Source organism: Alligator sinensis, unplaced genomic scaffold, assembly GCF_000455745.1.
Source record: "Alligator sinensis unplaced genomic scaffold, ASM45574v1 scaffold777_1, whole genome shotgun sequence".
NCBI lineage: Eukaryota > Metazoa > Chordata > Crocodylia > Alligatoridae > Alligator > Alligator sinensis.
In genome coordinates, this window is record NW_005841882.1 from 1664231 (window position 1) to 1691689 (window position 27459).

Sequence of the window (27459 nt, forward strand, 5' to 3'; positions counted from 1 at the left end):
GTGAGTCTGGGTTTTTGTTTTATTTTTTTCCTTAAAGGGCTGGGAGCTGGGGTGGATGGGCTGGGGAGCAGTCAGGGGATGGGGCCTGGCAGGGGTCCCCCCATGGTCCCCTGCCCCCTCCTCAAGCCCAACCTCCCCTACCCGCTACTCACCAGCTCGGAGTCTGAATCCAGCTCCCTGCTGCAGTGGGCAGGGAATGCCCGAATCACCGAAACTCTCCAAATCTTTTCCAAAGATTTGGAGAGCTTTGAATTCATTCAGACCTTTTTTATTGGTCCCCTGATTCAATTCGGATTTGGAGATTTGGCCACCAAATTGGGTTGAATCTCCCCTGAATTGAATCAGCATCCAAAACTTTGCACAGCCCTAATGGTGAATGTAGTCGGGTCCCTACACCCCACCACCAGCCCGAACTTGCAGCAGACTGAACATCCCACTGAGCAGTGGGAGGGGAAGGAGGTGCTGGGGAGTGGTTACAGGGCCCCACACTCAGCAACAATGGGACTGTTACTGGCTCCTGCCGCTGCTGCTGCCATGGCAATGCCATTCGCACAACAGGAGCTGGAGAGCTGGGGCTGCCAGAGAGATGTTGGGCTGTGTGCGGGCAGAGTAAGGTGTCACATGAGGGACATTCCACTCCTCTGGGCACCATGCATCTTTGCAAAAGTGGTATCTCCCCAGTGGCTGTGGGAGCTTGGCTGAGTGGGGCATGCCAGCGCTGATGCAGCAGTGTGCTCCGGGGCCCCAAATGCACCCACTGCCGCTGTCCACATGAGGGTCTGCCCTGCCTGCCCAGGACAGCAGCACAGGCTGGGCAGAAAGCCAGGCTGTGGGTCGGAGCTGTGGGCGAGGGGGCAATTAATATGTGTGAAATAAGGCAGTCACCACCTTGCTCATTGAGGGCCAGAGCAGGCAGGAGGGGTGTGTCTGTTATAAATGTAAAAAGGTTTATTTATGTCAGTAGTTTAAAACGCCTTGTACTATTGCTAAATCTCAGTTATCGGATTGACATTTGCCAATATGGCTGGTTAATCATCGGCTATCGGTATTGGCCAAGAAAATCTTTATCAGTGCACCCCTACTTAATACTGTGATTAGAAACTTTCCTTTAATTTTCAGTCTAAATTTATTCAGGGCCTGGTTACCGTAATTTGTTCTTGGGCTAATATTGTCCTTTCACTTAAATAGCTTTTTCCTCACTGGTGTTTATCTGCTTATGTATTTATAGGGAGCAGCTGACCAATTCTAATCATAACAGAATGAAGGCTGGAAGAGATAAGTTGCTTTTTCAGTCTTCTTGTGTAATTCAAGCTCTCAGTTTCCCTGATCATCCCATTACCCCTTCTTTGCACCTGTTCCAGTTTGAATTAATCTTTTTTTTAACGTAAGTGATCAGAACTGTCCACAGTATTCGAGAGACTATCTTAATAGTAGTATCTTATACAATGGCATTCATTCTTCCATATCCCTATTGGAAGTATTTGGCTGATTATATTTGCCCTCTTACATAGCTGTGTAACATGGGTAGAAGGAACTGGGTTGCAGGGGTTTTGACCTTAATTCATAATATTTACTTTTAAATATTTAAATAAATGGATCACAGCTGGAAACTGTTACAAGAGTAATTAAAACTTTGTATTATATATGATTAAAACAATATTCTAATTTCTAATTACCAGCCTAAATTTACACACACACACACACACACACACACACACACACATACACATATTACATACTTGTTAACTTCATTAATAGTTAAAGAATATTGAGGTGTGGAGCAATAATATTATGTATGAAAATTTACACTGCCTAAAAGGCTAAGGATGAATATCCCTCAATATTTTTAATTTTATGTTAAAACTCAAAATTTAAATTTTCTCAAAAAAGAAACTCAAAATTATTTTGAGTGAAAGTTTTTTTTTTCTGTAATGAATGCATACTGATTTCCTCATTGACATACTAAACTTCACTTTTCTCACAGGACTTTATAGGCTCAGTTGGTCAAGGCCCATCCAGGAATCTGAGTACAAAACTTGTTCTGACTTATTTCTTTTCTCTCCTCAGCCTCTGAGGGGATATAGGGAAAAGATCTCCCTATTTATATCTAAATAGTCCAGGATCATTGTGGGTGCATCAGGGGTAGGTACCTGGGACTAGGTACTCCCCTTACCTGAACTGACCTATGGGTACCACCACCTCTTGTCTTTCTCACCCGCCAGAGCTTGTTGTTAAGGTTTAATTCATGTAACAGGAAGCAGTTCATCTTTAAGAGAGGTAATTCTCCAACAAAAAGTAGTTATCATTTATTGTAGTCACAGTCCAAATTTAGGGGCCTGCCCCTTTAAGGGCCGGCTAGGCATGCTAATTTTATTGCCCCTCCCACTGGCTGGGAGGGGGTGGATGGGGTGGAGCGAGTGAGACCAAGCCTTGCTCCTCTCCATTCCTCTGCTGCACTTCCCCCATGCTAAGTCCTGTGACCCCTCACTCAAAGTCTTAGTGTCCATTTTTTGCTGCCCTACCTCTCTTATTTGGAAGATCCTCACCCTCTATAGTTTTGCTTCTTCCTCTTCACGAATACATGAGAAGAAATCAGTGACTATATTTTCCCATCCTGTGCTCTACTTGAAACTTATAAGGCTATACAGCTAAAGCCCAACGCATCAGGTGAGTATTATCTGACTGCCGTTTGTAGCCACTTTAGGGGCTCATGATCTGTGATCAGCTTAAACTCCCAGGAGGTACAAACAGAATAACTCGATACCCCACTTATTTAGTAAGCATTTTCGCTCAATAGTGGAATACCGTCCTTCATGCTCTTCCAACTTCCAACTGGCATATGCTATTGGCAGATCTCCATCTGGAAACTTCTGCATTAAAACAGCCCCAAGAGCTATTCCTGAAGCATCAGTCTGTAAGGAAAAAGGCCTGTTAAAATCCAGCGTGAAGGACACCGGCTCTTTACATAAAAACATTTTGACTTCCTCTAAGGCATGCTATGCTTCTTTGTTCCACACCACGAGTTTTGTTCCTCATCCCTTTGTCAAGTCTGTAAGGGGGTGATCAACTCAAAGAATGAAGTATAAATTTAAGATAATAGTTTGCCAGTCCCACAAAGGACTTTACCTGCTTCCTCATCCAAGGGACTTCTTAGGGCCTCCACCTTATTCACAAGGAGCTTTATCTTGCCTTGCCCTTCCATGAACCCCAGGTATTTTGTTTCTACCTGTCCTAAGGCACACTTATGAGGATTGGCAGTGAGCCCAGTCACTCCCAGTTCACCAAATATAACTCATAAGTCTTCTAGATGTTGCAGCCAATGGTTCAAAAATATAATAACATCATCGATATAGGCCATAATCTCTTTGCCTCTCTTGAGCCTTGCACAGATTGTCTTGTGCTAACTGATGTGCTGTGTGTATTCTTTCCCACGATCTTATCACATAATTCGGGACTGTGGTCACACCACTTGCCTGTTTCTCTCAGCCTTCCCTGACTACATGCAGGAGTCCTCAGGGCTGGTAACCGTATATTAGTTTAAAGGAAGAAAATGCTGTTGAAGCTTGTGTGGCTTCCCTTACTGTGAACAACAGTGGGACTAGAACCTGGTCCCAGTTGCAAGGATCACCCTGAATGGTGGTTCTTATCATCCTCTTCATGATCCTGTTTAACCTCTCATCTAGTCTGTCTATCTGGGGGTGATACATGGTGGTCTGCAGCTGTTTGATGTGGATGATATTACACAGAACCTGCATTACACTGGACATAAAATCGGTCCCCAGTCTAAAATTTCATGGGGCAATCCTACTTGAGAGATTTACTTAATCAATTCCAAGGCTATCTTAGGGGCCATTACTGATTATGGTGGTAATGCTTCTGGGTAATTTGTGGCATAATCCATAATCAATAAAACATATTGATACCCTTCTGCGCATTTGGGGAATGATCCTGTAATGTCAAGCACGGTTTTTCAATTGTTGGCATTGATATGAGTGGAGGTCAGGGAGGTTGTGTTATTGACACTTTTTGACAGGCTGGGTAACCCCCACAGAACTGCTCTACTTCCTTAATATATGACTGGCTAAACAAAAGGTTTTATCAAGTGGGACACCATCTTATTTCTTCCCAGGTGCCCCCCAGTGGTAGGGTGTGGGCCTCCTGTAATAAGGGCTTTTTGTAGCTACAGGGCACTAAAATCTGAGACACCTCTTCTCCTCCCTGTCCTTTGGTCATTCTGATAAAGAATGTCACCCGTACCTCAAACTGTGGCTTCTGATCCATGAGCTATGGTTGCAGGACCTTCCCATTCCAACTGGCCATGTTCATAGACTCATAGATGCTAGGGTCGGAAGGGACCTCAACAGATCATTGAGTTCGACCCCCTGCCTAGGTAGGAAAAAGTGCTTGGGTCAGATGACCCTAGCCAGATGCCTATCCAGCCTTCTCTTAAAAACCCCCAAGGCAGGGGAGAGCACCACCTCCCTTGGAAGCCCATTCCAAATTTTGGCCACCCTTACTGTGAAGAAGTTTTTCCTGATACCTAGCCTAAATCTGCTCTCTGTCAGCTTGTGACCATTGTTCCTTGTTACCCCAAGAGGCGCCCTAGTGAATAGAGCATCTATGATCGCTTGCTGCATCCCGCTAATGAATTTGTAGGTGGCCACAAGATCACCTCTCAGCCTTCTCTTGTGGAAGCTGAAGAGGTCCAGGTCCCTCAGTCTCTCTTATAGGGCTTGTCCTGTAAACCCCTGACCATATGAGTGGCTCTCCTCCAGACCCTCTCGAGCCTATCAACATCCTTCTTGAAGTACGGCACCCAAAACTGGATGCAGTACTCCAACTGCGGTCTGATCAATGCCACATAGAGGGGAAGTATCACCTCCTTGGTTCTATTTGTCATGCATCTGCTGAGGTATGATAAAGTGCGGTTAGCTATGTTACTCTCATAGATGTGCCGAAATACATCTTCCTGCTGCTGGTCAGCCCAAAACTGTCCCTGACCAGTCAGGCATTGCATATCCAGTGGCTCATCCACATCTTCCTTTAAAGTCTCTCCTTCCTGTCCTGTCAGGTTCTCATCTGGCCAGCCAAAGTACCATGGGCTTCTCAGAGTTTCATGTTCAGAGGTTACCTCCTGCAGCACTTCTTTAATATACAGTCAGTCACTGCCCAGTATCATAGGATTTGGCGAGTTTATAGATAATCCCAAGAGCAGGTCATATGTTTTCCCAAGTACCATTAAAGGGACTCTCTGATGCTTGTAGGTTGTTGTGTCACCACGCAGACATATCATTATTAACGAGCCATTTGGTTCCCCTATGCTGACCTGGGTTCATAGATTCATAGATTGTTCGAAGGGACCTTACAGATCATCGGGTCCAGCCCCCATGCTCTAGGCAGGAAGACAACTGGGGTCAAGTGAGCCCAGCGAGGTGACTGTCCAGTCTCCTCTTGAAAACCTCCAGGGTAGGTGACTGCACCACTTCTGGAGGGAGTTTATTCCACAGTCTGGACACCCTGACTGTGAAGGAGTTTTTCCTGGTATTAAGCCTGAAGTGGCCTTCCAGGAGTTTGTATCCATTGGTCCTGGTCTTACCCCAGGGGTACCCTAGCTTGGTTCACTGAGCTCCTGATGCACTCCTCTCATATAGCAGTAAGCCACTATCAAGTCCCGTCTCAACCTTCTCTTCTTTAGGCTAAAGAGGCCCAGGTCCCTCAGCCTTTCCTAGTATGGCTTGCCTTGCAAGTCCCTGATCATACGGGTAGCTCTTCTTTGGACCCTCTCAAGTTTTTCCACGTCCTTATTGAAGTGCGGTGTCCAGAACTGGATGCAGTACTCCAACTGTGATCTCGCCAGTGCTGAGTACAGCGGGAATATCACTTCCTTTGTTTTACATGAGATGCATCAGTTGATGCATGACAGCATGTTGTTTGCCCTATTGGCCACCACACTGCACTGATGGCTCATGTTCATGTAGTGGTCAATCATTACCCCTAGGTCCCTTTCAGCTGTGGTGCAGGTCAGGCTGTCACCTCCAAGCCTGTATATATGTTGAGGGTTATTTGCCCCCAGATGAAGCACTTTACATTTGGAAGTGTTAAACTGCATCTGGTTCTGGTCTGCCCAACTCTCGAGCCTGTCCAGGTCCACCTGTATCAGCAACCTATCTTCTGGCGTGGTCACACTGCCCCATAATTTGGGGTTGTCTGTGAACTTGGCCAGAGAGCTTTTCACTCCCCAATCCAAATCATTGATAAAGATGTTGAAAAGCACCGGTCCAAGCACTGACCCCTGAGGGACACCACTGGCCACTTTGTGCCAAGATGACATGGATCCATTCATGAGAAATCTCTGAGTCCTACCCTGTAGCCAGTTTCCCACCCACTGAACCATTGAGCAGCTGAGCCCACAATCTTCCAGTTTTCCCACAAGGATATTGCAAGGTTTGAACCATGATCTGGGTGCAAATCAATGTCTACTACCACACAGAGTGTTAGCTTTTCTAGTTTTACTTCCACTGTAGGCTTTAGTGGGCTTTGGTGCCCTCCCCTACAAAACTACAGTACATCTGCTCTGGCTTTTCAATAGTCTTTTTGCCATCCTAATTAATATATGGTGTCTCTACAAGGGCCAGTGTAGCCCTTTTGGCTGTGGGCAGTAACTTCCTCTGTGGCCACTCTCTCCACACTTAATACATCTATCCTGACATACTGCCCTTCAGTCCTTCTCTTGTTCTGCCCAAGTGAGGTTTGGCTATTCCTCTGCCTATGGCCGAATAGGGCCTTGTGCCCTTATCTTGACATGTACTTTTTTCTTCTTCTGTGTAGGCCTCTGCTAACTTCAGGGCCTCTGCCACTGACTGCAGTTGGTGCGAGGGCACCCATTGTTGGGTTCCTTCCTCCAGGTCTCCATTAAATTGTTCTAACACTAAGTGGAGTATCTCTTCCAAGTTACATTTTTTTGGGATCCAGCCACTTTTATGCAAGATCCCAAAGTATCTGTAGTAAGATTTGGGGTTGTTTCTCATCTGGCATCTTTCTCTCATGAAATCTCAGTCTGTAATTCTCTGCCAGTACAGAATTGCTGCTTTCACCATCTGGTAGTTTTCTGCTTCTTCCTGAGACACAGCTCTATAAGCCGCCTAAGCGTTGCCTGTTAAGAGGGGATCTAGCTGATAGGCCCACTTAGCTCTCCCATCCCACTACTGCTGCCATCCTTTCAAAAAACTTGAGGTATGTCTCTAGGTCCTCCCTGTGGACCATCTGGGGCATGCAGAATTCTTCCGTCCTTCCTCCCGGTGCCCCAGAAGCTTCCACCATCTTCTTGTTCAAGGCTAGCTGCCAGACAAACAGCAGCTTATGGACCTATTGGCTACCTATTCTACCCTAGATTTTTAGCAACTCATTTACCTGATGTTGCTGCCTCTGTAGGATTTGCAGCATGGCCTCTTGCATCTCCCACTAGGTACCCATGTTCCCTGCAGCGGTTGGAGTTCCCTGCATCTAAGTTGGGTTTGGTTGCCAGCCTAAATTGGCCTATGGATGCCACCACCTCTTGTCTTTCTAACCCACTACAACAGATTAATTCACGTAACAGGAAGCAGTTCACCTTTATGATATGCAATCCTCTGACAAAAATGGTTTATCATTCACTGTAGTCACAGTCCAAATTTAGGGACTGGCTAGGTTTGCTGGTTCAGTTGCCTTGTATGTTTAAAGCAGGGCACCACTGGCTGGGAGCTCCACAATCCCTCCACATCCACCGGAGTTCAACAGAAATAGAAATAACAAAAAGACAGGAGCCTGTTGCTTCTCTTACCCCTGTCTGGGACTGTTGCAGCCAGGAGCTATCACTCTTTCTCTCGCTCCACCAGTTCTGGTCACTGCAGCTGCTCTTCAGTTCCCTGCACATGCTCCAAGCTGCCAATCCACTGGCTTCTCTGCTGGCTTCCACCCAGCTGGTCCTCCAGTAAGTGCCTCCCCACAGGGCTTCTTTGGGTTTTAATTGGGGGCAAGTTTTCTCCCCAACCCAGCAGATGGCAATCTCTGATCCCTGCTGTGCTGTGGAGTGTGGATGGGGCCAAGGGAGGGGCACAGAACTTTGCTCCTCTCTGTTGCTCTGCTACAACCATCTTGAATTATGGTCATTAAAGAGAAAAAGAAGTTTCAAAATCCATTTCCCATCATTCTTCTGTTTCTCCTGCTTCCCTTTTGTATTGAAGAAAAAAGATAAAATGTGTTTCTTATGATCTTGCTACCTGCTGACATGGAGGCCACTGTTTAGTTCCCCTTCAATCAAGATATTCAGTTTTTTAATGGTGGATTTTCCCATCCTGAACATTAAATGGCTAAACTAAAAGGTGAGTCAATAGACCCTGCCAGTAACAGACAAAGATTTTCTGGCTTCATTTGGACAGTCATTTGAATGTATGCCTTTCTTTCCCCACAAACTGAGTTCTTCAGACTTAAGCATCATCACAAGAGCTAGTCAGAAATTTCTGCCTGAACATTTTTCCAAAGAAAAAAAATGCTTTCTAAAAAATATTTTTTTCTACCAGAAAATATTAATTTTGCCAGAAAATACAATTTTTTTGTCCTGAGAAAATTATTCCCAGCTTCACTTCTTCCCTGTTACTCAGCAGCCCAGTTTTCCAGGACTTCCAAGATCCGTGTCCTTTGCAACCTGGAAGCCCTTACAGTCCCAGCTCCTAGATGCCCATGCTTCTGGAACTGCCAAACTCCCTCCAGTTTTCAGGAATTCTCAACTTTTCTTAACAGAAATTGTGGAATTACCATTTCAAAATTTGATTTCCTGCTCTGAATTTTTTTTCTTTAATTTTAGAATTTTTAATTTTAAGTAAATTTTATCTTCCAGACAGTTCTACTCAGTACCCTCTGCTCTAACTGCAAGATTCACTTCTTCAACTTTGCCTTTTTTGGGAGCATTACTGTTAAAAATAAAGCCATAAAACACTGCACCCACAATTTTCCCTCAGGTGAGAGGATGAAAGAGGGAATGAACTGAATGAGGATGAAAGAGAAAATGACAGGTTAGTCATTTTGCACTACCAGAAAGTGCTCACATACTACCATAATGAGGGTATTATAAAAACCTGAATAAAACAGAATAGCAGCGCTTCATTTTCAGGTCAAATTGTTCCTTTCTAACCTAACCTTCAGAACACTGATAAAAATGTATGGAATTTTTGGGACATTCATGTAGCTTTGACTGTCTACTTGTTTCAGGCAATGGAGTTCAAAAAAGATCCTTTTTGATCCTCCTCCTCTATGTCCTTTTGCTAGTCTCAGACTCTTCAAGAAGCCTGAAGCCTCTTCAACTATCCTTTCCAACATGATTCATTCAACTGGTTCATGTATGCTTCAGTTAGGTTAGTCTAAAGGATGTAACATTTCATTTAATAAAATCATAACACATTTGGGCTGAAATAGGAGAAGCTTCCATGGATGAATTCTACTGCACAGCCACCTGGACATCCTTTCACAGCTGTACAATATACTGAAGTATTTGAATATAGGATACTCTGTTCTGTTACAGTCATTAAGCTACTTTCCAAAGGAGAAAATACTCATTTGTACCCCTCATAAAGAATTAACCCCTGCAGTTGTCTGATTTGTGTCTCCATTACAAGGAATATAACATGGCTATTGGACCGTCTTTAGGGGCAAAATAAGATCTGTATATCCCATTAGAAATGCTTGTTCTTTTAAAAAAAACTGGCATTGTGTGAACAGTTATTTGAGTATACAATTGGCTTCAATATCTATTTTCTTATCAAATGTTCTAAAAGTTAGTCTTGTCCAAAAATTGTGTACTATGTTTAGAAAAAATGCCATACCTTGTTCTCTGGATTGCTGAACATCATAAACATATACTTATAATGTATTAACTACTAACACTGAAAAATATCAGAATGAAATAATATTCTGACATTTGACTCAAATTTGGCAGTACATTTTAAGACTTTTTAATCTGGTAATGGATACTATAAAAGAATTTGATGTGCAATAAGTATTTCCTTTTGAAAACAGTATAATTAAAGCTAAGAGATGATAATCTCTCTCAAAAGGATTGATACTCAAATTTCATAACGTTGCACATTTTTACCTTTCAAGATAGTACATTCCAAGAAGGAAGTTTCACTAGCTGTTAAGACTACACTGATACTTTAAAATGATATCCTAATTATTTTAGCACATCCAAAATCACCCATGGCATTGTAGAAACAATGTAATCTTTTAGATCAGGGGTTCTCAATCCCCGGGTCGCGGCTCGGTGCCGGGCTGCGGCCGGTCGGCTGCTGGTCCACAGCATGGTTGGCTGCTGGACCAGAAGTGGCCGTGGACCGGCAAACTGCAGCCACCCCAGAGCTAGCCAGAGAGGCCGCAGCTCCTTTTGCAGGGCCCATGGCAGCACAGGGTTTGGCCCAATCCCCCCACACCTGGGAGGTGGGGGTATTCTTACCTGTCTTCCAGCCGGAAATTCTGGCTGCGGTCAGCTGTGACTGCTGGGCTGCAGTTCCCATAAAAACTTTGGGAACCCCTGTTTTAGATGACATGAAAACATTCACTCTGAATGAATGGGATCCTTTCCCAGTTACAATGAGGTTTCACTGGAGAAGTAGGACACATACTGTATTTACCCAAATCCAAAATGACTTTGAATTAAAATGACCCCTCAATACTTAGATTCGATACATGGAAAAATCTAAATTTGTTGAAATAGCCTTTTAGTTTGCAGTTGTCTCTGTCACCACTGAATTCGAATGCCTTTTCTCAGGAGAGAATTCTATTTCCTTTTGTGCACCTAAATAGCAGTTTTTCAGCCATGCACCTTGGCATTTTTGGCTCTGCCTCTGTACTGTGGATATATAAGTTTGCACATGTAGACTAACCATGCACAGTAGACTGCACACTAGCAGTAGACTGCACACTAGCCCATACCTGATCATAAGTCTGGAGGGGAAGGAAGGTCCTCCCATGTTTCAGGCCTAATAGCTGAGCAGTTAGGATACTTGCCCAAAAAGCAAAAGACCTGGGTTATAGGTCCCCCTCACCTACAGGATGCCTAAACATGTATCTTGTTAACTTCCTAGCCCAGTGCTCAATCCACCATATCACAGGTTAGGAATTACCCAGACCCCTCACTTTGCATTTCATAGTTGTTGAATTAAATGAATAGAGAGGAATAACCTAGGAAATTTTTGCCTAACTAGGAGCAAGGCTCCAAGCTAGAACGCATGGCAGCAGCTAAATCACTGAGCCTTATATTCTCTCCAACCTTGCTCTATTCTTCCTGGCCTCACATATTTTCCTCTCTTGGCTGCCCAGAGGACCGGTTTCTAAAGGAGCACTGGAAAGACAACTGAATAACAATAATGCCTAACCTTTCATTCAGTAGTTAGAGCATTATACTAGGAAGTCAGAAAGACATAGATTCAAACACCCTTGGAGAAAGTAGGGGCTAGAAATCAGGTCTCCAGATTCCTGGGTAAAGGTTGTAATCATTTAGCTATCTGGGTTAATAAATGGGAGGGCCCTTCCCAGCATCTAATACTTACTTAGATGGTTTATGACCAGCTACATTTTCATGACTTAGATGAACTTACACTTTCAGAATGGACACAGGTGTGTAGCTATGTACATACCCAACATGTGCATCCACATATATACATCCATAATGCAGGAGCAATAAAATCATAACCTGTACATAAGTACCAAAAATGCCACTTGTAAAGCTAGAAAGCTGCCATTTAGGTGCACAAAATTAAAAAGGAATTCTGTCCTCAGCCTTTTATGATTCACACTATCAGTGCTTCTGTGACTATGATTGCTGTGAGAGGTAGTTACTTAGTCTGAAGTCAGGCAGAAGACAGGCAAACAGGTTTATAGATCAGGAGTTGCAATCCCTGTCATGCATGCCAGAGCACTGCATGAGATACCACTTTGCTCAGCACGCCAGAGCCAACCCAGGTTCTGGGCAACTGCTGCCAGCCACAGAACCCAGGCTGCTTGCAGCAAGTGGCCACGGGGCTGCAAGTCCTGCTGCAAGCAGCCTGGGCCCCATGGCAGGCAGCAGCTGCCCACTCCCTGGGCCAACTGTGGCAGGCAGCCAGGAGGCTGCAAACAGCTGCACTGGGGTCCAGAGCCCTGACCAGTCTCCATGGTGGCAGTGGGTGCATGTATATCTCCAGGCAAACAGCAGGGAAGGAGCCCGGGTTGCGCTGCCCCAGGTCCTTTCTTGGCCATGCACACTGAAGCATGCATGCAGCTGCCACTGCCATGGAGCCCAGCCAGGGCTCTGGAACCCAGTGAAGCTGTTTGCAGCCTCCCAGCTGCCTGCCACAGTCAGCTCAGGCTCTGGGCAGCTGCAGCAGGGAGGCTGCACATGCCTCAGGGTACAGAGCCAGGAAGAGGCCTGGCTCTCCCTCACCCTCCTGCACAACCCTGGCACCTCCCTCACCATCTGCCTGGATGTGCATTTGTACCTGCTGCCAGCAATGAGGATTGGGGCCCCTTGTGGGTCCCCTGACATCTGCCTCTGGCACGCTGAGTCGAGGCCTGGGTGGAAGCTGGGGTGTTTTTGGCACTCTAGCCAAAAATATTGCCAGCCCCTGTTATAGACTAAGTAAATCAGAGAGGTATGAGAGATGCGATCCTGCACTCACTTCATCAAATGCTGTGAAAGGATATCCATAGAGTAGTGCATTAAATAGAGAAAGAGATATGAATACAAAAGGTAGGGAAGGGAAGAAGGGAATGGGGTCAGGGAGCAGTGCTGGGAGAGGCAAACAACTAATAAACCCATAGAGACAAAGGGGTCAGAAAAGCTAATACTGGTAATGGGATAAGAATCTGTAGTCCCTGTTTAGACCACACTTAACACAATTCCCTCTGTGGACGATTTCTTGCTCTGCAATTTTGCGTTCAAGGTTTTTAAAGTTTGTTGTTTAAGAACAGCTAGACTGGGGTCAGTGCTGGAATGTCCAGGGAGGTTAGGGTGTTCTGCTACAGGTTTATTCTTGTTTTGGAACTCATGTCAGATCACGGTTCACTCATTCTTACCCATAAGGATTACCCAGTCAATCTGATATAGACAGCAGAGGGGCACTTTAAGCAGATGATGGCATATACAATGTTGGTAAAGGTGCAGGTGAATGCACTTCAGATGTTATAATCCATGTTCTTGGCCCATAGATAATAGGGTCTGTATTGCTGAGGGGGACAGTTCGGCACAGCTTGCATCCAAGTCTGTTGCAAGGACCAGCGCCTTGGTGAGAACAGAAGTTTGGGTAGCTTGCTGCTTTAGAAATACTGTTTGAGGCTGGGGGAACAACCAGGAAAGGGTTGTTCCTCACAGATATCTTGAGATAATCATCCTTTTTTGGGGTGGGTGGAGGGAGGTGGAAGTAATTGATGTGTCCAAGGTGTTCAAGCTGGGGGCAATAAGTGACAATTATTCTGTTGTCCTTGTCTTGGGGTTGGTATTGTAGCAGGTTGGAGAAAAGTCTGAGTTTGGTTTTGGTAATTTGAGTGGTTACAGTTCAGGGATTGTATTATAATGGTAGGAATCCCTTCCTTGAGATCCTTAAGGTGTGTATCCTGGTTGGTGGGATCAGAGCAGATTCAGTTATAATGTAGAGCTTGGCTGTAGACAACAGATTTACTGATATGCTTAAGATGAAAGCAGGTGCTATGAAGATAGCTATGGGAATTGGCCAGTTTCTGATAGTGTGGTGGCCACGTGGCTGTTGCAAATTTGCAACATGGTGTCTAGTAAATTAATTTGGTGGGTGAATTGAAGTGTTAGTTTGATGGAGAAATGAAGGTGTTAAATTTCTAGGGAAATTTCTGTAGAGATTCCTTCCCCTGTGTCCATATGACAAAGATGAATTGTGTACCTTAGATATATCATGGGGATGAGAGGGTAGCTGTGGAAGAAGTGGACTTCAAGTTATCTCATAAATATACAGCCATATTGGGAGGCCATACATCTGCCCATAGCTATGCTATTCCTTTCTAGGTAATGGGAATCTCCAAATCTGAAATAGTTGTGTTTGAGGACAAAGTGGGAGAATGTGGTTTCATTGTTGCCTTCTCTGGTGTTTCTAAATTTTTATTTATGTACTTCTACTGAAATAATATATATTAAAGACCCCTACATCTATATGCTTCACATGCCTGTATGGCTTCATGTATTCTTTCATTTAGAGTGGTGATACCTGCCTGTGTTTTGATTGGCTGTCCCTATCTGTTTCCATAATGAACTTAATTACTTCTTACAAGTAACTACTGAAAATGAAAAATGACTTTTCAGGTACATGGTCCCTTCAACAGGAAACTGCCTTACAGTACAGTCCCCTAAACAAAACAGCCTGATTTGCCCATCCTGCTGGCTGTTGCTACTGCTACCAGGGCTTAAAGATGGTGTATCTCAGACTTTTGATGTCTTTTTCATGAATAAACTGGAAGAATATGGGATTCCTACAGACTGAATTCCTGTAGTAGGACAATTAGATGATTTTTATTTTATTTTTGCCACCCGATTTATATCAAAGAAGACAAGCTACCAGTCATCCACACAAGGAACCAAACCAAAGGAAAGAAAATGTAGAAGACCCAATTTTCACTGTGAATCTAAACCACATAAATAAAATGTTATCAACTTACATTCTCTGTGATTCATGATGTGCAGTTACAAAGTGCACATCTTCCATATGAATTGTATAATAGAAAATTAAATGTGAACCTATATTACATGTGACGGTAAGAGTATTGAAAAGAATTTAAGGGGAGGAAGAAGCTTGATGGAAATCCAAGCAGTAATAATCTCATCAAGAAAGTGGCACTTAAAATTCACCTGCTTGTAGTAAAACAGAGCAGAGATAGTATAGAGATATCCCTATGAAGATTAAATATCCCTCTTTTAGTGACAGGGGCATAATATAGATAGATTATGGGAACCTTAATATAACACGCTTTTCCAAATCGCAGAAGCAGAGCTGTAAGAATTTATTGTTATTGTTTTCCATGTAAAAAGTATTTTCAAATCATCCATGTATTGCAGACTGCGCAGAGGGAACAAATTTACTTAGCTTTGATATTCACTGAGGCATTTTATTGAATTCCATGTAAAGCTTCATCTTGCAGATAATATAAATTACACTTTAAACTACTGTAAGAGAAATTACACAATACATATTAAAATATATATTGTAGTGAAAAACTTAATCTCCTTGTTGAGCAATGTAATTTTTTTAGCTTAAAACTTAAAGCAGTATTACTTATCTTTGCGCTTTAATTAGTTAAATCAATTTCAAGTCTTAGACTGTGAAAATTAGGTGATTAAAAATTAGAGATTGCATGAAGCTAAGAGATGAAGCTGAACTAGTAACAGCAACATTTGAATAGTAAAGGCATCTGGGTGTATAAATTAAGTAGATAAAACATGGGACATGGCAGAATATAAACTTGGAGGCCATAGTAAAATAAAATCTGTCAGAACTTTTTGCTACAACTGCAAATATAAGGTATCACTAATAACTTAAATTTCCTTTACACACTATGATGAAAAATTTTTTTTAAGTGTTTTAACATGATAAAATATAGTTGCTATGTATCTTTTTGGAAGAGAACTGGAAATGCCTATTAATGAGGTATGAAGGCATTATGTAAGAAGAAGCTGATATGCATATGAAATAGGCAAGAGGATAAGGCAAGCAAGGAAGTATACTTTAAATAGGAACTAGAAAGAGGACAGAAACCTAACAAGGGTACTTACTGGAGAAAACCACATCACTTTAAGAATCCAAATTGTCAATGAGAAATTCACAACAAGGATGATAAGCAGGAGGAGGACAAACAGGTAAAGGCAACGCTTTCTCCATCCATAAATGCCAATTTTGTAGACATATTGGTTCTTTGGCCTCTCTAGGCTAGTGCCTGGTGTTGTTGTGGTATATTGTTCACGTACCATTTGCTATAGAAGGAAAAAAACAGAGAATGGTTAATTATATTAATAATTTTTTCATTTTAAAATAGATTTTTTAAAAGAAACATCAATGAAATATCAAAATGTTATTCCAAAAGCAAGTAATACCGATTGGATAAAACTTGTGAAGTCACACCTGGAAAATGTTTTTATAATACCTCATTTTACTATTCAAATTAATGTTATATTTTATCTTTTGGTATAAACAATGTGGAGTTGTTTTAGCATACCTGCTGTTTTAACTGTCATCTTTATTAGGCTTACTACATACAATATCAACTTTCCTTCTTTTCTTCATAATATTCCATAAAAAGTCTTAAAATATTTATCTGAACCATAACATAATCTTCACATCACTAAGAAATAGCATTACACAACAAAAATATTGCAACTCAACAGTGCAACAACCTGCCGCACATATTCCCCAAATGGCATGGCATGGGCTGTGTGTGGCAGCAGTAGCTTGAGGAGGGAGCACTGAACAGGAAGCAGAGCAGCAGGTCAGGCAAGAGAAAGGGATCAGAATGGCACTAGGGCTAAGTATAGACAGTCAAAACTACTAAGGCTGAATCCATTCAATCTTTGCTGGTTAATCTAAACTGCGCAGATCGAACTGATAAGCAAGTGAACCTTCACTTTTGATTCTGGAAATGCAGTCACATGCCTGCAGTGGCCCAGGCCAGAAACTGGGAGATGCTAGAGCACACATCCCTGCTCACCTGGAGGAGATGGTTTGGGCAAAGGTAAGCCCACCCATCCTGCTGGGGAGGGAGCGGGGTGCAAAGCATCCTGAGGTGCTGAGGGACTATAAGTTAACTTGAATCTGGAGGAGATCTGGGAGAGAAATTCAATAAACCGATTTAACCTAGATCAGTTAAGTCTGATATTACATGCAACCAAGTTTATCTTAAATCAATTCCGGCCATTCTGAAAGCAGTTTATGTGCACTGAACTTCTGTTGTGTTACAGATCTGGATCAGTTTCTGAAGAATTATACCAGTGTATGTGCAATTTCTGTCCCTAGCCCAGGAGGATGTGGGACTTCAATCTGTGGCATCTGAGGCAGTTGTCTGATGTGACTGCAGAGACACTGGCTGTCATCTTTAAAAACTCATGATGATCAAGAGAGGTCACAGATGATTGGAAAAGGGCAAAGATAGTGACCATATTTAAGAAAGGGAAAAAGAAGGATCCAGGGAACTACAGACCAATCAGCCTCACTTCAGTCCCTGGCAAAATCAAGTGGAATGCCCCAGGGGTTGGTTCAACGTCTTCATCAATGACCTGGAAGGTGGCATGGAGTGCATCCTCAGCAAGTTAGCAGATGACACCAAGCTGAGGGGAGTAGTAGATACACTGGAGGGTAGGGCTAGGATTCAGAGGGACCTAGACAAATTGGAGGATTGGACCAAAAGGAATCTCATCAGGTTCAGTAAGGACAAGTTTAAAGTCCTACACATAGGATGGAACAATCCCATGCACCAGTACAGGCTGGGGGCTGATGGGCTGGGCAGCAGCACTGCAGAAAAAAACCTGGGGGTTGCAGTGAACAATAAGCTGAACATGAGCCAACAGTGTGCCCTTGTTGCCAAGAAGGCTAACAGCATACTAGGGTGCATTGGTAGGTGTATTGCCAGTAGATAAAGGGAACTGATTATTCCCCTCTATTCAGCACTGGTGAGGCCACATCTGGAGTACTGTGTTTAGTTTTGGGTCCCCCACTACAGAAAGGATTTGGACAAATTGGAGAGAGTCCAGTGGAGGGCAACAAAAATGATGAGGGGACTGGAGGGCATGACTGGAGGACATGACTGGATAAGGAAGGACTGAAGGAACTGGTCTTATTTAGTCTAGAGAAGAGACTTAGGGGACTTAATAGCAGCCTTCAACTACTGAATGGGGGTTTGAAAGAGGATGGGATGGCAGTGGTGGCAGATGACAGAACAAGGAGCAATGGTCTCAAGTTGCAGCAAGGGAACTTTAGGTTAAATATTAGGAAGAACTTTCTGGCAGCAGCAGGAAGTGGGCCCTTGGGGTGCTCATGACCCCGGCAGGCAGAGCCCCCTGGTGGTGTGCAGCTCTGGCTGAGTCCCAAGGTGGCACATGGCTCATGGCAGCATGAACGGACCCAGCCTGCTGACATGTCCCTTCACACCAGACTGAGCTGGCTCTGTGCCAGCACCTGGGGCTTACAGCACTCTAGGCAGAAGCTGCATGCCTTTGGGCTGAGCCAGGCTGGGCTGGCTCTGTGCCTCCATGTGTGGCTCCTCATGGCTCCTGGTCCATGCACCATTGGGCCAGGTGGGCTCCATACCTTCACATGTGGATCTGTGATCCCGCTGGAATGCTGGAAGCCCCACATGGAGGCACGGAGCTAGCCCAGCCTGGCCTGATGGCACACAGCTCCCACCTGTAGTGCCATGAGCCCAGCATGCTGGCACATAGCCAGCCCAGCCTGACCTGAAGGTGCATGCTCGTGGGCCAGGTCAGCTCTGTGCCACCACGTGCAGCCCCCAGGACTCAGCTGAAGCGCTGCTGGGGGGCTCTGCCTGCCACGGCCATGAACACCTCAAGGGCCCACCGCCTGCTACTGGTGCTGCTGCTGCCACCAGCAGCAGGGGCTGTGCACCACGGGGGAGGGGCTTGTGGTCCACACCCACCCACAAACCCCACACCCCCATCCTGCAGGTGGCAGCTCCCCTCTCCACTCACCAGCTACGCTCTGGAGAATTACGAAGTATTATATGGTTATGCGCAGTCATACACTTTATACGCAAACTTATATGGGTGCAGAATTGCATAATTCCCTGGGGTGTAAGCAGGCCTCATGACCACTGCGGCCCACCTTTGCAGCCCACTGAGAGAGAGGGGGCACACAGGCTCAAAGGGGAGTAGCCAAGATGGCAGCTACCCCCCATGGCTGATTGGCTGAGGGCTGCCTATTGTGCAGCCCTGTCCCTCTGCATCAACCAACAATGAGGGGTATGGCCATGTCCTGTGGTTAGTCTTGTTATGAGGGGTGGCCAGTCAGTGATGAGGGGTGGGGCCACATGATGGACAGCCCTCTTGGCCAATTAGCAGTGAAGGGAGGGTCTGCATGACAGAAAGCCCTCTCAACCAATTAGCAGCGAGGGGCGGGGCCACCACAACCCCTTGGCCAATTAGAGGCATGGGGGAGGTGATAAGCCTGCAAAAATGGCAGCTGAATGCCTGCCTTCTCAATTTGGGTAGGTCCTGAATCATTTGAATATACCTTCCATATTTAGCCTGTCTTAGAAAGCTCTATAGAGAAGAGTATTTTTCAGCTTTCTAATTTCTTAATGTTTCACCTGGTATTAGTGCATGCATGCTTCAAGTACATGCTGGTTAGTATAGGCTAAGATACCCCAAGACAGTGACTCTTAACCAGAGTGCCACTGAACCCTGGGGTGCTTTGAGATCTATTCAAGGGTGCCATGGGATGCCATGAAATGTCAGCACTGTTATGTGCCCAAACATGATTCACAAGATAAATCTAGAATTTTCAAATAGGCATCCATAACATAAACACCATTCTGACCTGGTAGGGGCTTTTATGTGTTCTTTGCAACAGAAGAATTGTTCTATTATTTTTTCTGTAGTCAAAAATCAGTGAAAACTAAGAACTAGCATTTTCTAAGGAGTGTCTCAAGTCTAAATAGGTTACGAAGCACTGTTTTAAGGCTTTTTTATGTGAAGGTGGAATATTTCCTTTTTTCCCTACCTTTAGCTTAGTCCCATAGTGTGATCCAAACACCAGCTGACAGCTGAACAAGAAAAACTGACAGAGGTTGGTTCCAGAAGCTTACAGTATATTTGTCCTAAAATCTATCAGAGATAATGTACATTAAGCTATGGACTAGTTTTTTATTCGGTGGCAGCTAAAAGATTCTGTGCTACAAACAGGATAAGTACACAACAAGAAGAGGAAAACTTGACTGACACATTAATATGATGTTATTAAGTGAATATAGTGCTGATATTAAATATAATATTAATATTATATTTACTTGGGAACCTTTGCACTCACTATTTTAAGGTAATTTGTAAATCTAGTTTCATACACAGAATTTAAAATGAAATATCAAGCTATATAATGCTATGTAACATTTGGAAATGTAAATGGGACAACATTTTTAGTCAGCAGTCAATTCTATGTAAAACTGGAATAGGAATATAAATATATCTGGCACACCAAAATGTATCATCTATGACATGTATTTTTATATTCTTACATCATACAACTTTATATTCTTACATCCAACAATTTTAAACTCAAAGTATATTTCTTATATTCTAAACCACATGGAACTAATTTAGGAAAATATCATTTCAAAGAATAACATAAATGATTAATAATTTAAACCATATAGTTTATGGTATACTGTATACCAAGATACCGGCTAAAATTTATCGACATGCTCCTGTTAACAACCCTTTGGAAATGTAGTCAGGCAACCATGCTGGTCAATAAATAGTAACACCAGCTGTTACACAATTTAATACTAAAAATAAGTGGAATAATTTCAATATCTTTTGAACTACAGTGTATTTTGATTGATTAACTATCTGGACTAAGACTAAAGATAACAGGTTTTTCTTTACTTTTGCTAGTTTATATTCAAGGGGATGAAGGCAAATGGGAAATAATCCAGCTTGATATAAGGGTCAAGTGATTATTGTCCAGTGTAGAAAAATAGCTTCCTAAAATATAACATAGTATTACAATTTAATGTAGAGGAATCATCTTTGTTTTATATATTAATTTGCTCCTCTGGATGTCAGCTGTAATGAATTTCAGCTTTCACATGTTTTGATCTTTGTGGAATGTTATTACTGTAGTTTTTAAAATTACCCAGTTAAAATATTTTTTGTGCACATAACTTACTTACCACTATAATTTCCTACCAACAGAAGCCCTTTGTTACCATACTTTATACTGATAATTTAATACAATTTTTGCATGTTTAGGCAAATTGTTTACACTAGAAATCAAAATGCATAATGTATGCAAAGAGGAGGAAAGCAAAAGTTGCAGCAATGCAGTCACAGTTTTTACAAGACAGCACCATGATTAAAATTTAAAGGCTTCATTTTGGTTTTATTACATAAGATATTTGGTAAATGTCATGAAAAACACTAAACAGAACTAAATTTTTCTCATTTTTCGCCATTCTTCCATTTTAAATGCAAAATCTTTTGGGAGGCAATAATGCTCTACACTGTGGTAGGTTTGATGTAGAGTGATCTCTTCTGTCTAGTTATTTATGAAATCTTTTAGCAGGAGATCCTCAAGACTTACTTTAAAACATATCGGATCAAACCCTGTTTCATTTTTACACATCCAAATGTGGCGACACAAATGGCATTTTTGGCACTTACATGAAATTTTCTTACTATTTCCACCTGTATAGCCTTGCTTGTCTTTACATACTCAAAAGACTCTGCTACAGCCACTTATACACTGTGATGGAATAGGATTACCCACATAGATCCATAACCACATGCAAGTCTCCAAAACTGTGACCAGAAGAAAAAAAAAACAACTACTACTGGCAATGAAGGAGGAAGAGAAAGAGAATATTCTCATCTTTGAGCTCACTAGCCCAGTTGTTAGCACACTTTCTCAAAGAGTGGGAGACCCAGCTTCTAGATGTCAGTCACCCCATTCCCCCACTTTCCAAAACAAAGGTTAAAATATTCTTAGCTTAAAAATTCTCTCTCAAAAGATAGAGTCATAGGTGTCTTCTGGCTACTTTATTGGAAGTTGAAATCTGGCTGAAAATCCAGTAAGTTTCTTTGAGGTCTCAGCAACAAATTGCTTGTCATCTCAAATTGTACTCCAGTGTGTGACCAGATTGTACAAAAGTACACACTTAATCCAAGAATGTTTTTTAGGACTTCAGACAAGATTGTGATAGCTTCTAGAGCAGGGGTGGGCAATTATTTCAGCTAGTGGGCCACATAGGCAGTTCTGGGGATATGCTGTGGGCTGGTCAGCACCTCCCTACCCCCTACCGCAAGAGCTGGGAGGTCATGCACGCTGCAGCTCCTCCCTGCCACTGCCAACAGTGCACATGGCCCCAGCCCCAACCCTGGACCATCCAACACCCACTTTAGTCTCACCCCAGCTGGAGTGGAGCAGCCCCATGCCTGCTCCGGACTGCCCACCCATACTTGGCAGCAGCAGTGGCTGGGCAGAAGCTCCTGCTCGACGTGGGGGAAGAGCAGCCCTTCCCTCTCATCGCTGCCAGGCCACTTCTGGGGCCACTCGGAGCCCACACCTGGGCTTCCCTGTGGCTCCTCTTTGCCACCATCACTGCCAAGTCTGGGCCACCCAGTGGGGCAGCAGTGGCAGTGCAGAGGAGCTGCAGGGCAGCCTGGGTGTGCGCTCCAGGCTGCTGGAGCAAGAAGAGACTGGCAGTGGTGAGGAGCTACTTTTCCCCACCCTGTGCTGAGTAGCAGTTTCTGTCCAGCTGCTGCTGTTACTCAGTGTGGGCAAGTGAGTCCAGAGCAGGTGCGGGGCAGGCAGGGTCAGGGCCATGCATGCAGGTTCCCACCAGTGCCATGGGGTTGGGACCAGCAACGGCAGCAGCTGGAAGGAGCCACCACCGCCTGAGCTGCTTAGAAAGGCATTCCAGCTGCAGCCATAATGCATGCCCGGGGGCAACAGGATGTGCCACGGCCCAAATGGCTCCTGGGCCAGGCCAGACTGAGGGACCTACCATGGGCTGGACAAAGTCCCTCCGTGGGCCAGATCCAGCCTGTGGGCCGTATTTTGCCCACCCCTGTTCCAGAGACAGAGTTGCAAATTGACAAGTGTTGATTTAAGAACCCTAATTATGGTGAATATTGTAGCATCTAAACACTTAGTATGAACGCTGCCAGACCAAAGAGGAGCACAATACTCCACAACTGTAAGGGAGGAAAAAAGCTTTAAGGTAGAACAGCCCTTGATGGCTCTGGAAAGCTTAAGCAACAGGTATCTGTACCTCTATACTGAGGTATCTGTATGTCTATATTGGCATATCTGTACCTCTATACTGTATCATAAATGGAAAAGAAGTTAACCATCACTATTGCAATCTTCTGTTTTCTTTGGAAGCCTGCCTTATTATGGTTTGTACGAAGTAGAATTTGACTGTAGTAACAATGGCCAGGCCTGAAGCTAACCTTTTTTCTGGGCAGGGTACTACTCTTGATGAGGGTTGAGAGCTGACCCAGAAGAACTCCACATTACTTTTCATACATAAGAATGATGTAGATCAGTAGCTGGGAGCTTCCTGAGGCAGTTTTTCACATTTGAGTATAGGGAGACAATTGACTCATGCTAATTTTTGGGGAATCTGTCATGTCTGGTGTATGGCAGTAAACAGGTCTGCACATCACAGACTGCCCCCGCCCCCCACCTCTTCATTCCTATGAAATTTGGGGTAGAGGCCTTCCAGCAGAAACTTTTTTGTATCTAGTGGCCTTTAGAACCTCCGTTCTCTCTTCAGATATATATGGGAAAGTGAGAGGACACCTGGACACAGCTAGAAGTTTCTGAAGAAAGTATACTTTCGTGTAGTCTGATAGTCTTATCAGGTATTTTGGAAGTGTGGAAGAGCATGGATTTGTTCTCTCATCTCCATGCTAAAGCCTAACTGGGGATACCTAGGCCCTGTACAGTTAACCCTAATTCTGTCATTCCATAACTTTTGAATGATTGCTTTTGCAACCTTAATATTGTTTTATCTTGGTTTGTTTATTTGTTTAATTAAGAATGAGGAATGGTATTTCCTAATCTGACAGACTGATAAAATAAATTTGTATAGGCCAAACTACAAGTTATCTGTTTCTATACTATCAAGTTTACAGCTATTAGGTCAAAAGTAATCTATGCTTCTTGAGCTTCCTCTCAACTACTGAAATCCCAGACATCACTTCACATTTTCAGAAAAGGTATTAATAATACTAGAACTTCAATATGTAACAATAATGGATAAATGAATAGAGTAAGATTGGAGTTTCCTGCTTACTATAATTTAATTATTCAGGGTAAAAAAATTGCTGCATGTATTGAGTAATGTTCTGTATTCCCATTTTTCACAAGCTATGCTATATTTCACAGTTTGTTCATGAATAACTTTCACTTTAAAAATGTGCTGAGTTATATGAGAATTCAAAGTCCAGAAGTTAAACACTATAGGTGCATCCATACAAGTGCTGCCACGTAGTATGTGGCGGCGCAAGCACGTCTGCAGCACCACATACTACACAGTCAGGTGGTCTCCGTGTTTCAAGGGCATGTTGCCCATGAGTGCACTGCTCCATTTTTTTTTCCCATTGTGTTTTTGACCCTCGGATATCTAAGGGTCAAAAACCTGTGGAAGAAAAGGAGCAGTGCATGCACAGGCAGCATGCACCACAGAAAAGTGGAGCCAGGCCACCCAGAGCTGCACTGAGGCTGGCAGCCAGGCTCTGCCCAGCAGGATCACTGCTGCTGCAGCCCTGGGAGGCCCCCAGTATTGGCTTGAAAATGGCATTTAAAGGTATAGATATATGAATTATAAGGGTTCAAAATGGGCAGCAGGGGTTAATTGATTTGTAAGAGCCTGGGTTTCACACACAGAGTTCCATATAGCCCTGGAAGCAGACAGGCTGTCTAATATAACAAGGCCAACAAATGGACACAGCCTGAGAATTGAGCGGGGCCTGCCATAACATGAGATCACAGCCCTCAAGGCAGACAGGCTGTCAAACACAACAAGGACACACACCCTGGGAACCAAGGAAAGTATGTGCTACACTGTCCCATAACACGAGATAAGTGACACCAGCTACAAGGCCCCAGAGCAGCAGGGGGGCTGAGTCCCAGTTTTGGGGGAACAGACCAAATTAGGAGAAGGCCCAGAAGGCTATGTGGATGTGTGACCACAGAGAGACAACCAACCAGAGATAGACATGGATGAAGAGTCTTCAGGAATCATGAAGAGGGAAGGAAAATACAAAAGCAGAGGCTTGAGATTAACAAAGGGTCCCTCCCTGTCCCTCTCTCTCTTCCTCCTGGTCCCTCCCTTTGTTCCATCCCTCCCTGTCCCTCCTTTTCTTCCTTGAGAGGGGTCCCCATCTCCATCCCCATCCCTCGGGAAGGATCCCCAAGGCCACCATGGACTGAGGGCATACCAGTAGCTCATCTCATGCACTGCACTGGAGGCGGGGGCTGTGGGCCTCAGCATCCCATCTCCAGACTGCTGACACCTAAGAGAGAGAGACTTAGAGTGGAGCCTGAGTCCTGACCCAATGTACTTTGACTCTGATGACAGCCCTAGGATTGATAGATATAGAATTGTTTGATTGTTAATACTATTCCTTGTTTGTTATCACTCTGTATCGATAAACACGCCTATTATCAACTGGCAGGTGTTGTGGTCAGTCTAAGGCAGGGGCGAGCAATTATTTTGGGTAGAGGGCCGCTTACTAAGTTTCGGCAAGCCATTGAGGGCCGCATGACAGGTAGCCCAGGGCAGCTTAATATTAATTTTCTAAATTTTTTAGGGTCCCTGTGGGCTGGATAGAGTGGCCTGGGGGGCTGCATCTGGCCCCCAATCCACATTTTGCCCACCCCTGGTCTAAGGGTTGTGCTTGCCCAGAACAAAGGTATAGGGACTGGGTCCAAATCCAGTGCCAACACCCAGGACCCCAGGTAAGGCTGGCCCCAGCCTCTCCTACCACCCCCATGGTAACTTGTCACAGGCCAAAGCATGCGTGGCACAGGCGTTCCCCAGGGTCAAGTAGCTGTGGTGCAAGGTGCACCACTGCTACTTGTCCCCAGGGAACCAAATGTCTGTGCTTGTCTGGATGTTGTCTATGTTACTACAACATAGGCACGATGTTCACCTACATAAATGCCCTTGTCCTCTAGGAACTTCTAAAATGAGTTTTTAAAAGGTGCTTTAGTTTATACATTTAAACAGATAAGTGTGTTAAAGTTAATTTGATGTGTTGATTCACTGCATGGCTATTATGTTAGGCATGCAATAAATCACATTAGACTTCTCTTGTGAAAAGGCCTGCAAACAGTGACATTGCTAGGACAAACATCTAATAATTGACTATGTCAATCATAACAAATTTTAGGAATGGTAAACTATGTATTTGTTGCAAATATGAAGAAATTTGAATAGGCAGAAATCACAGACTGGAACCTACATACAAATGCTGCTGATGTGGTAACATTTCTCTAGTAGCTTCTTTTGTAGCTTCCATCAAATATGAAAAAACAATTAGATGCAAGGAAAGCAAAGAACTATTCTTTCCACTTCAAATGATAAACAAACAACAAGTAGCATTTGGAAATGCCTTACTTCTAAAATCATTATAGAACATGATAGACTCATTGAATTACAAAGATCTGTTCAGTCTAAGAAGACACTAGAAAAATCTGTAAAATAACAGCAGCTTCTCCATTGACAAAACTGTCCAGTTTCTCTTTGCAGTTTTGCTTACTATATAGGAACACAATAGTGGAAGTGGGTCCGGGGGCAATTTAGCTCAGTCCTCTGTATTTGCAGGTGATCATTTGTCCAAGGACCCATAAGACAAATTGGCTTGATAAGGACACCACAATGCCTTGCGATGAAAAGAAACTAAGTTAAAACCTGCTCAGATGATCCTAAAAGAGAATCATGTCCTGAACTGAAGAAGGAGGCAAAATATTCCCAGTGGTCCCTGCCACCCTGACCTCCTTCCAGAGCTCAAATCTATTAGTTAGTTTGACTCTCTGTGTATGAGCTAGACCTTCCAGACAGACACCTGTAATGCTTCTAAGCACCATTAAGAATACCAGCATATTCTATTTCCACCTCTAACTGTAGCTCATGTACAGTGTTTTAGAGCAGTGGTTCTCAAACTTTTTTGTACCAGGACCCATTGTAAATATCGGTGGCCATCCCTGACCCAGTGCCCTTCACTCCCAACCCGCTGCCCCCCCACCCTGAGGCCACAAGGGCGGGGGAGGAGGTGAACCAAGCAGCCCCTGGCAGGTTGCAACTCTGTCAGCCTGCAAGGGAAAAGCCATGGTTTTCCACATTTTTCTCCTTTAAAGGAGAATCTATTTTTTTAAGTTTGTTTGTAACCCTTTCATATATTTTTGTGACCCACTTTTGTTTCATGACCCATGGTTTGAGAAACACTGTTTTAGAGGAGACTAAAAAACAAAGAAATGAAAAAAAGTAAAAGCAGGTGCCAATAATTTATTGACATTGAAAAAATTCTTCCTGAACCCTTCAAGTGACTGGCAAAAGCCCTGAAGCAAAGGATTTCCTGGCACACAGGTCAGTGTCAGAGGAAGAACAGGTTAGTGTCAGTAATCCCTCCCAAGAATTGGGAGACTGGAGACCCCATGCCTGCCTGTCATGGAAGCTGTGGGGTAGGGGAAGTAGAGGTGC

At 43.7% G+C, this 27459-nt stretch overlaps 1 protein-coding gene across 2 annotated transcripts in view; it reads right to left on the minus strand.

Annotated features, from left to right (window-relative positions):
• Window positions 1-27459, minus strand: part of SGCG (sarcoglycan gamma) — a 225619-nt gene that overhangs the window by 183363 nt on the left and 14797 nt on the right. For both annotated transcript variants that reach the window (XM_006017618.3, XM_025196621.1), the window contains exon 2: window positions 15800-15997. In XM_006017618.3, coding sequence (XP_006017680.1) covers window positions 15800-15994 — 195 coding nt within the window. In that variant the 5' untranslated portion in view covers window positions 15995-15997. The remainder of the gene's footprint in view (window positions 1-15799; window positions 15998-27459) is intronic.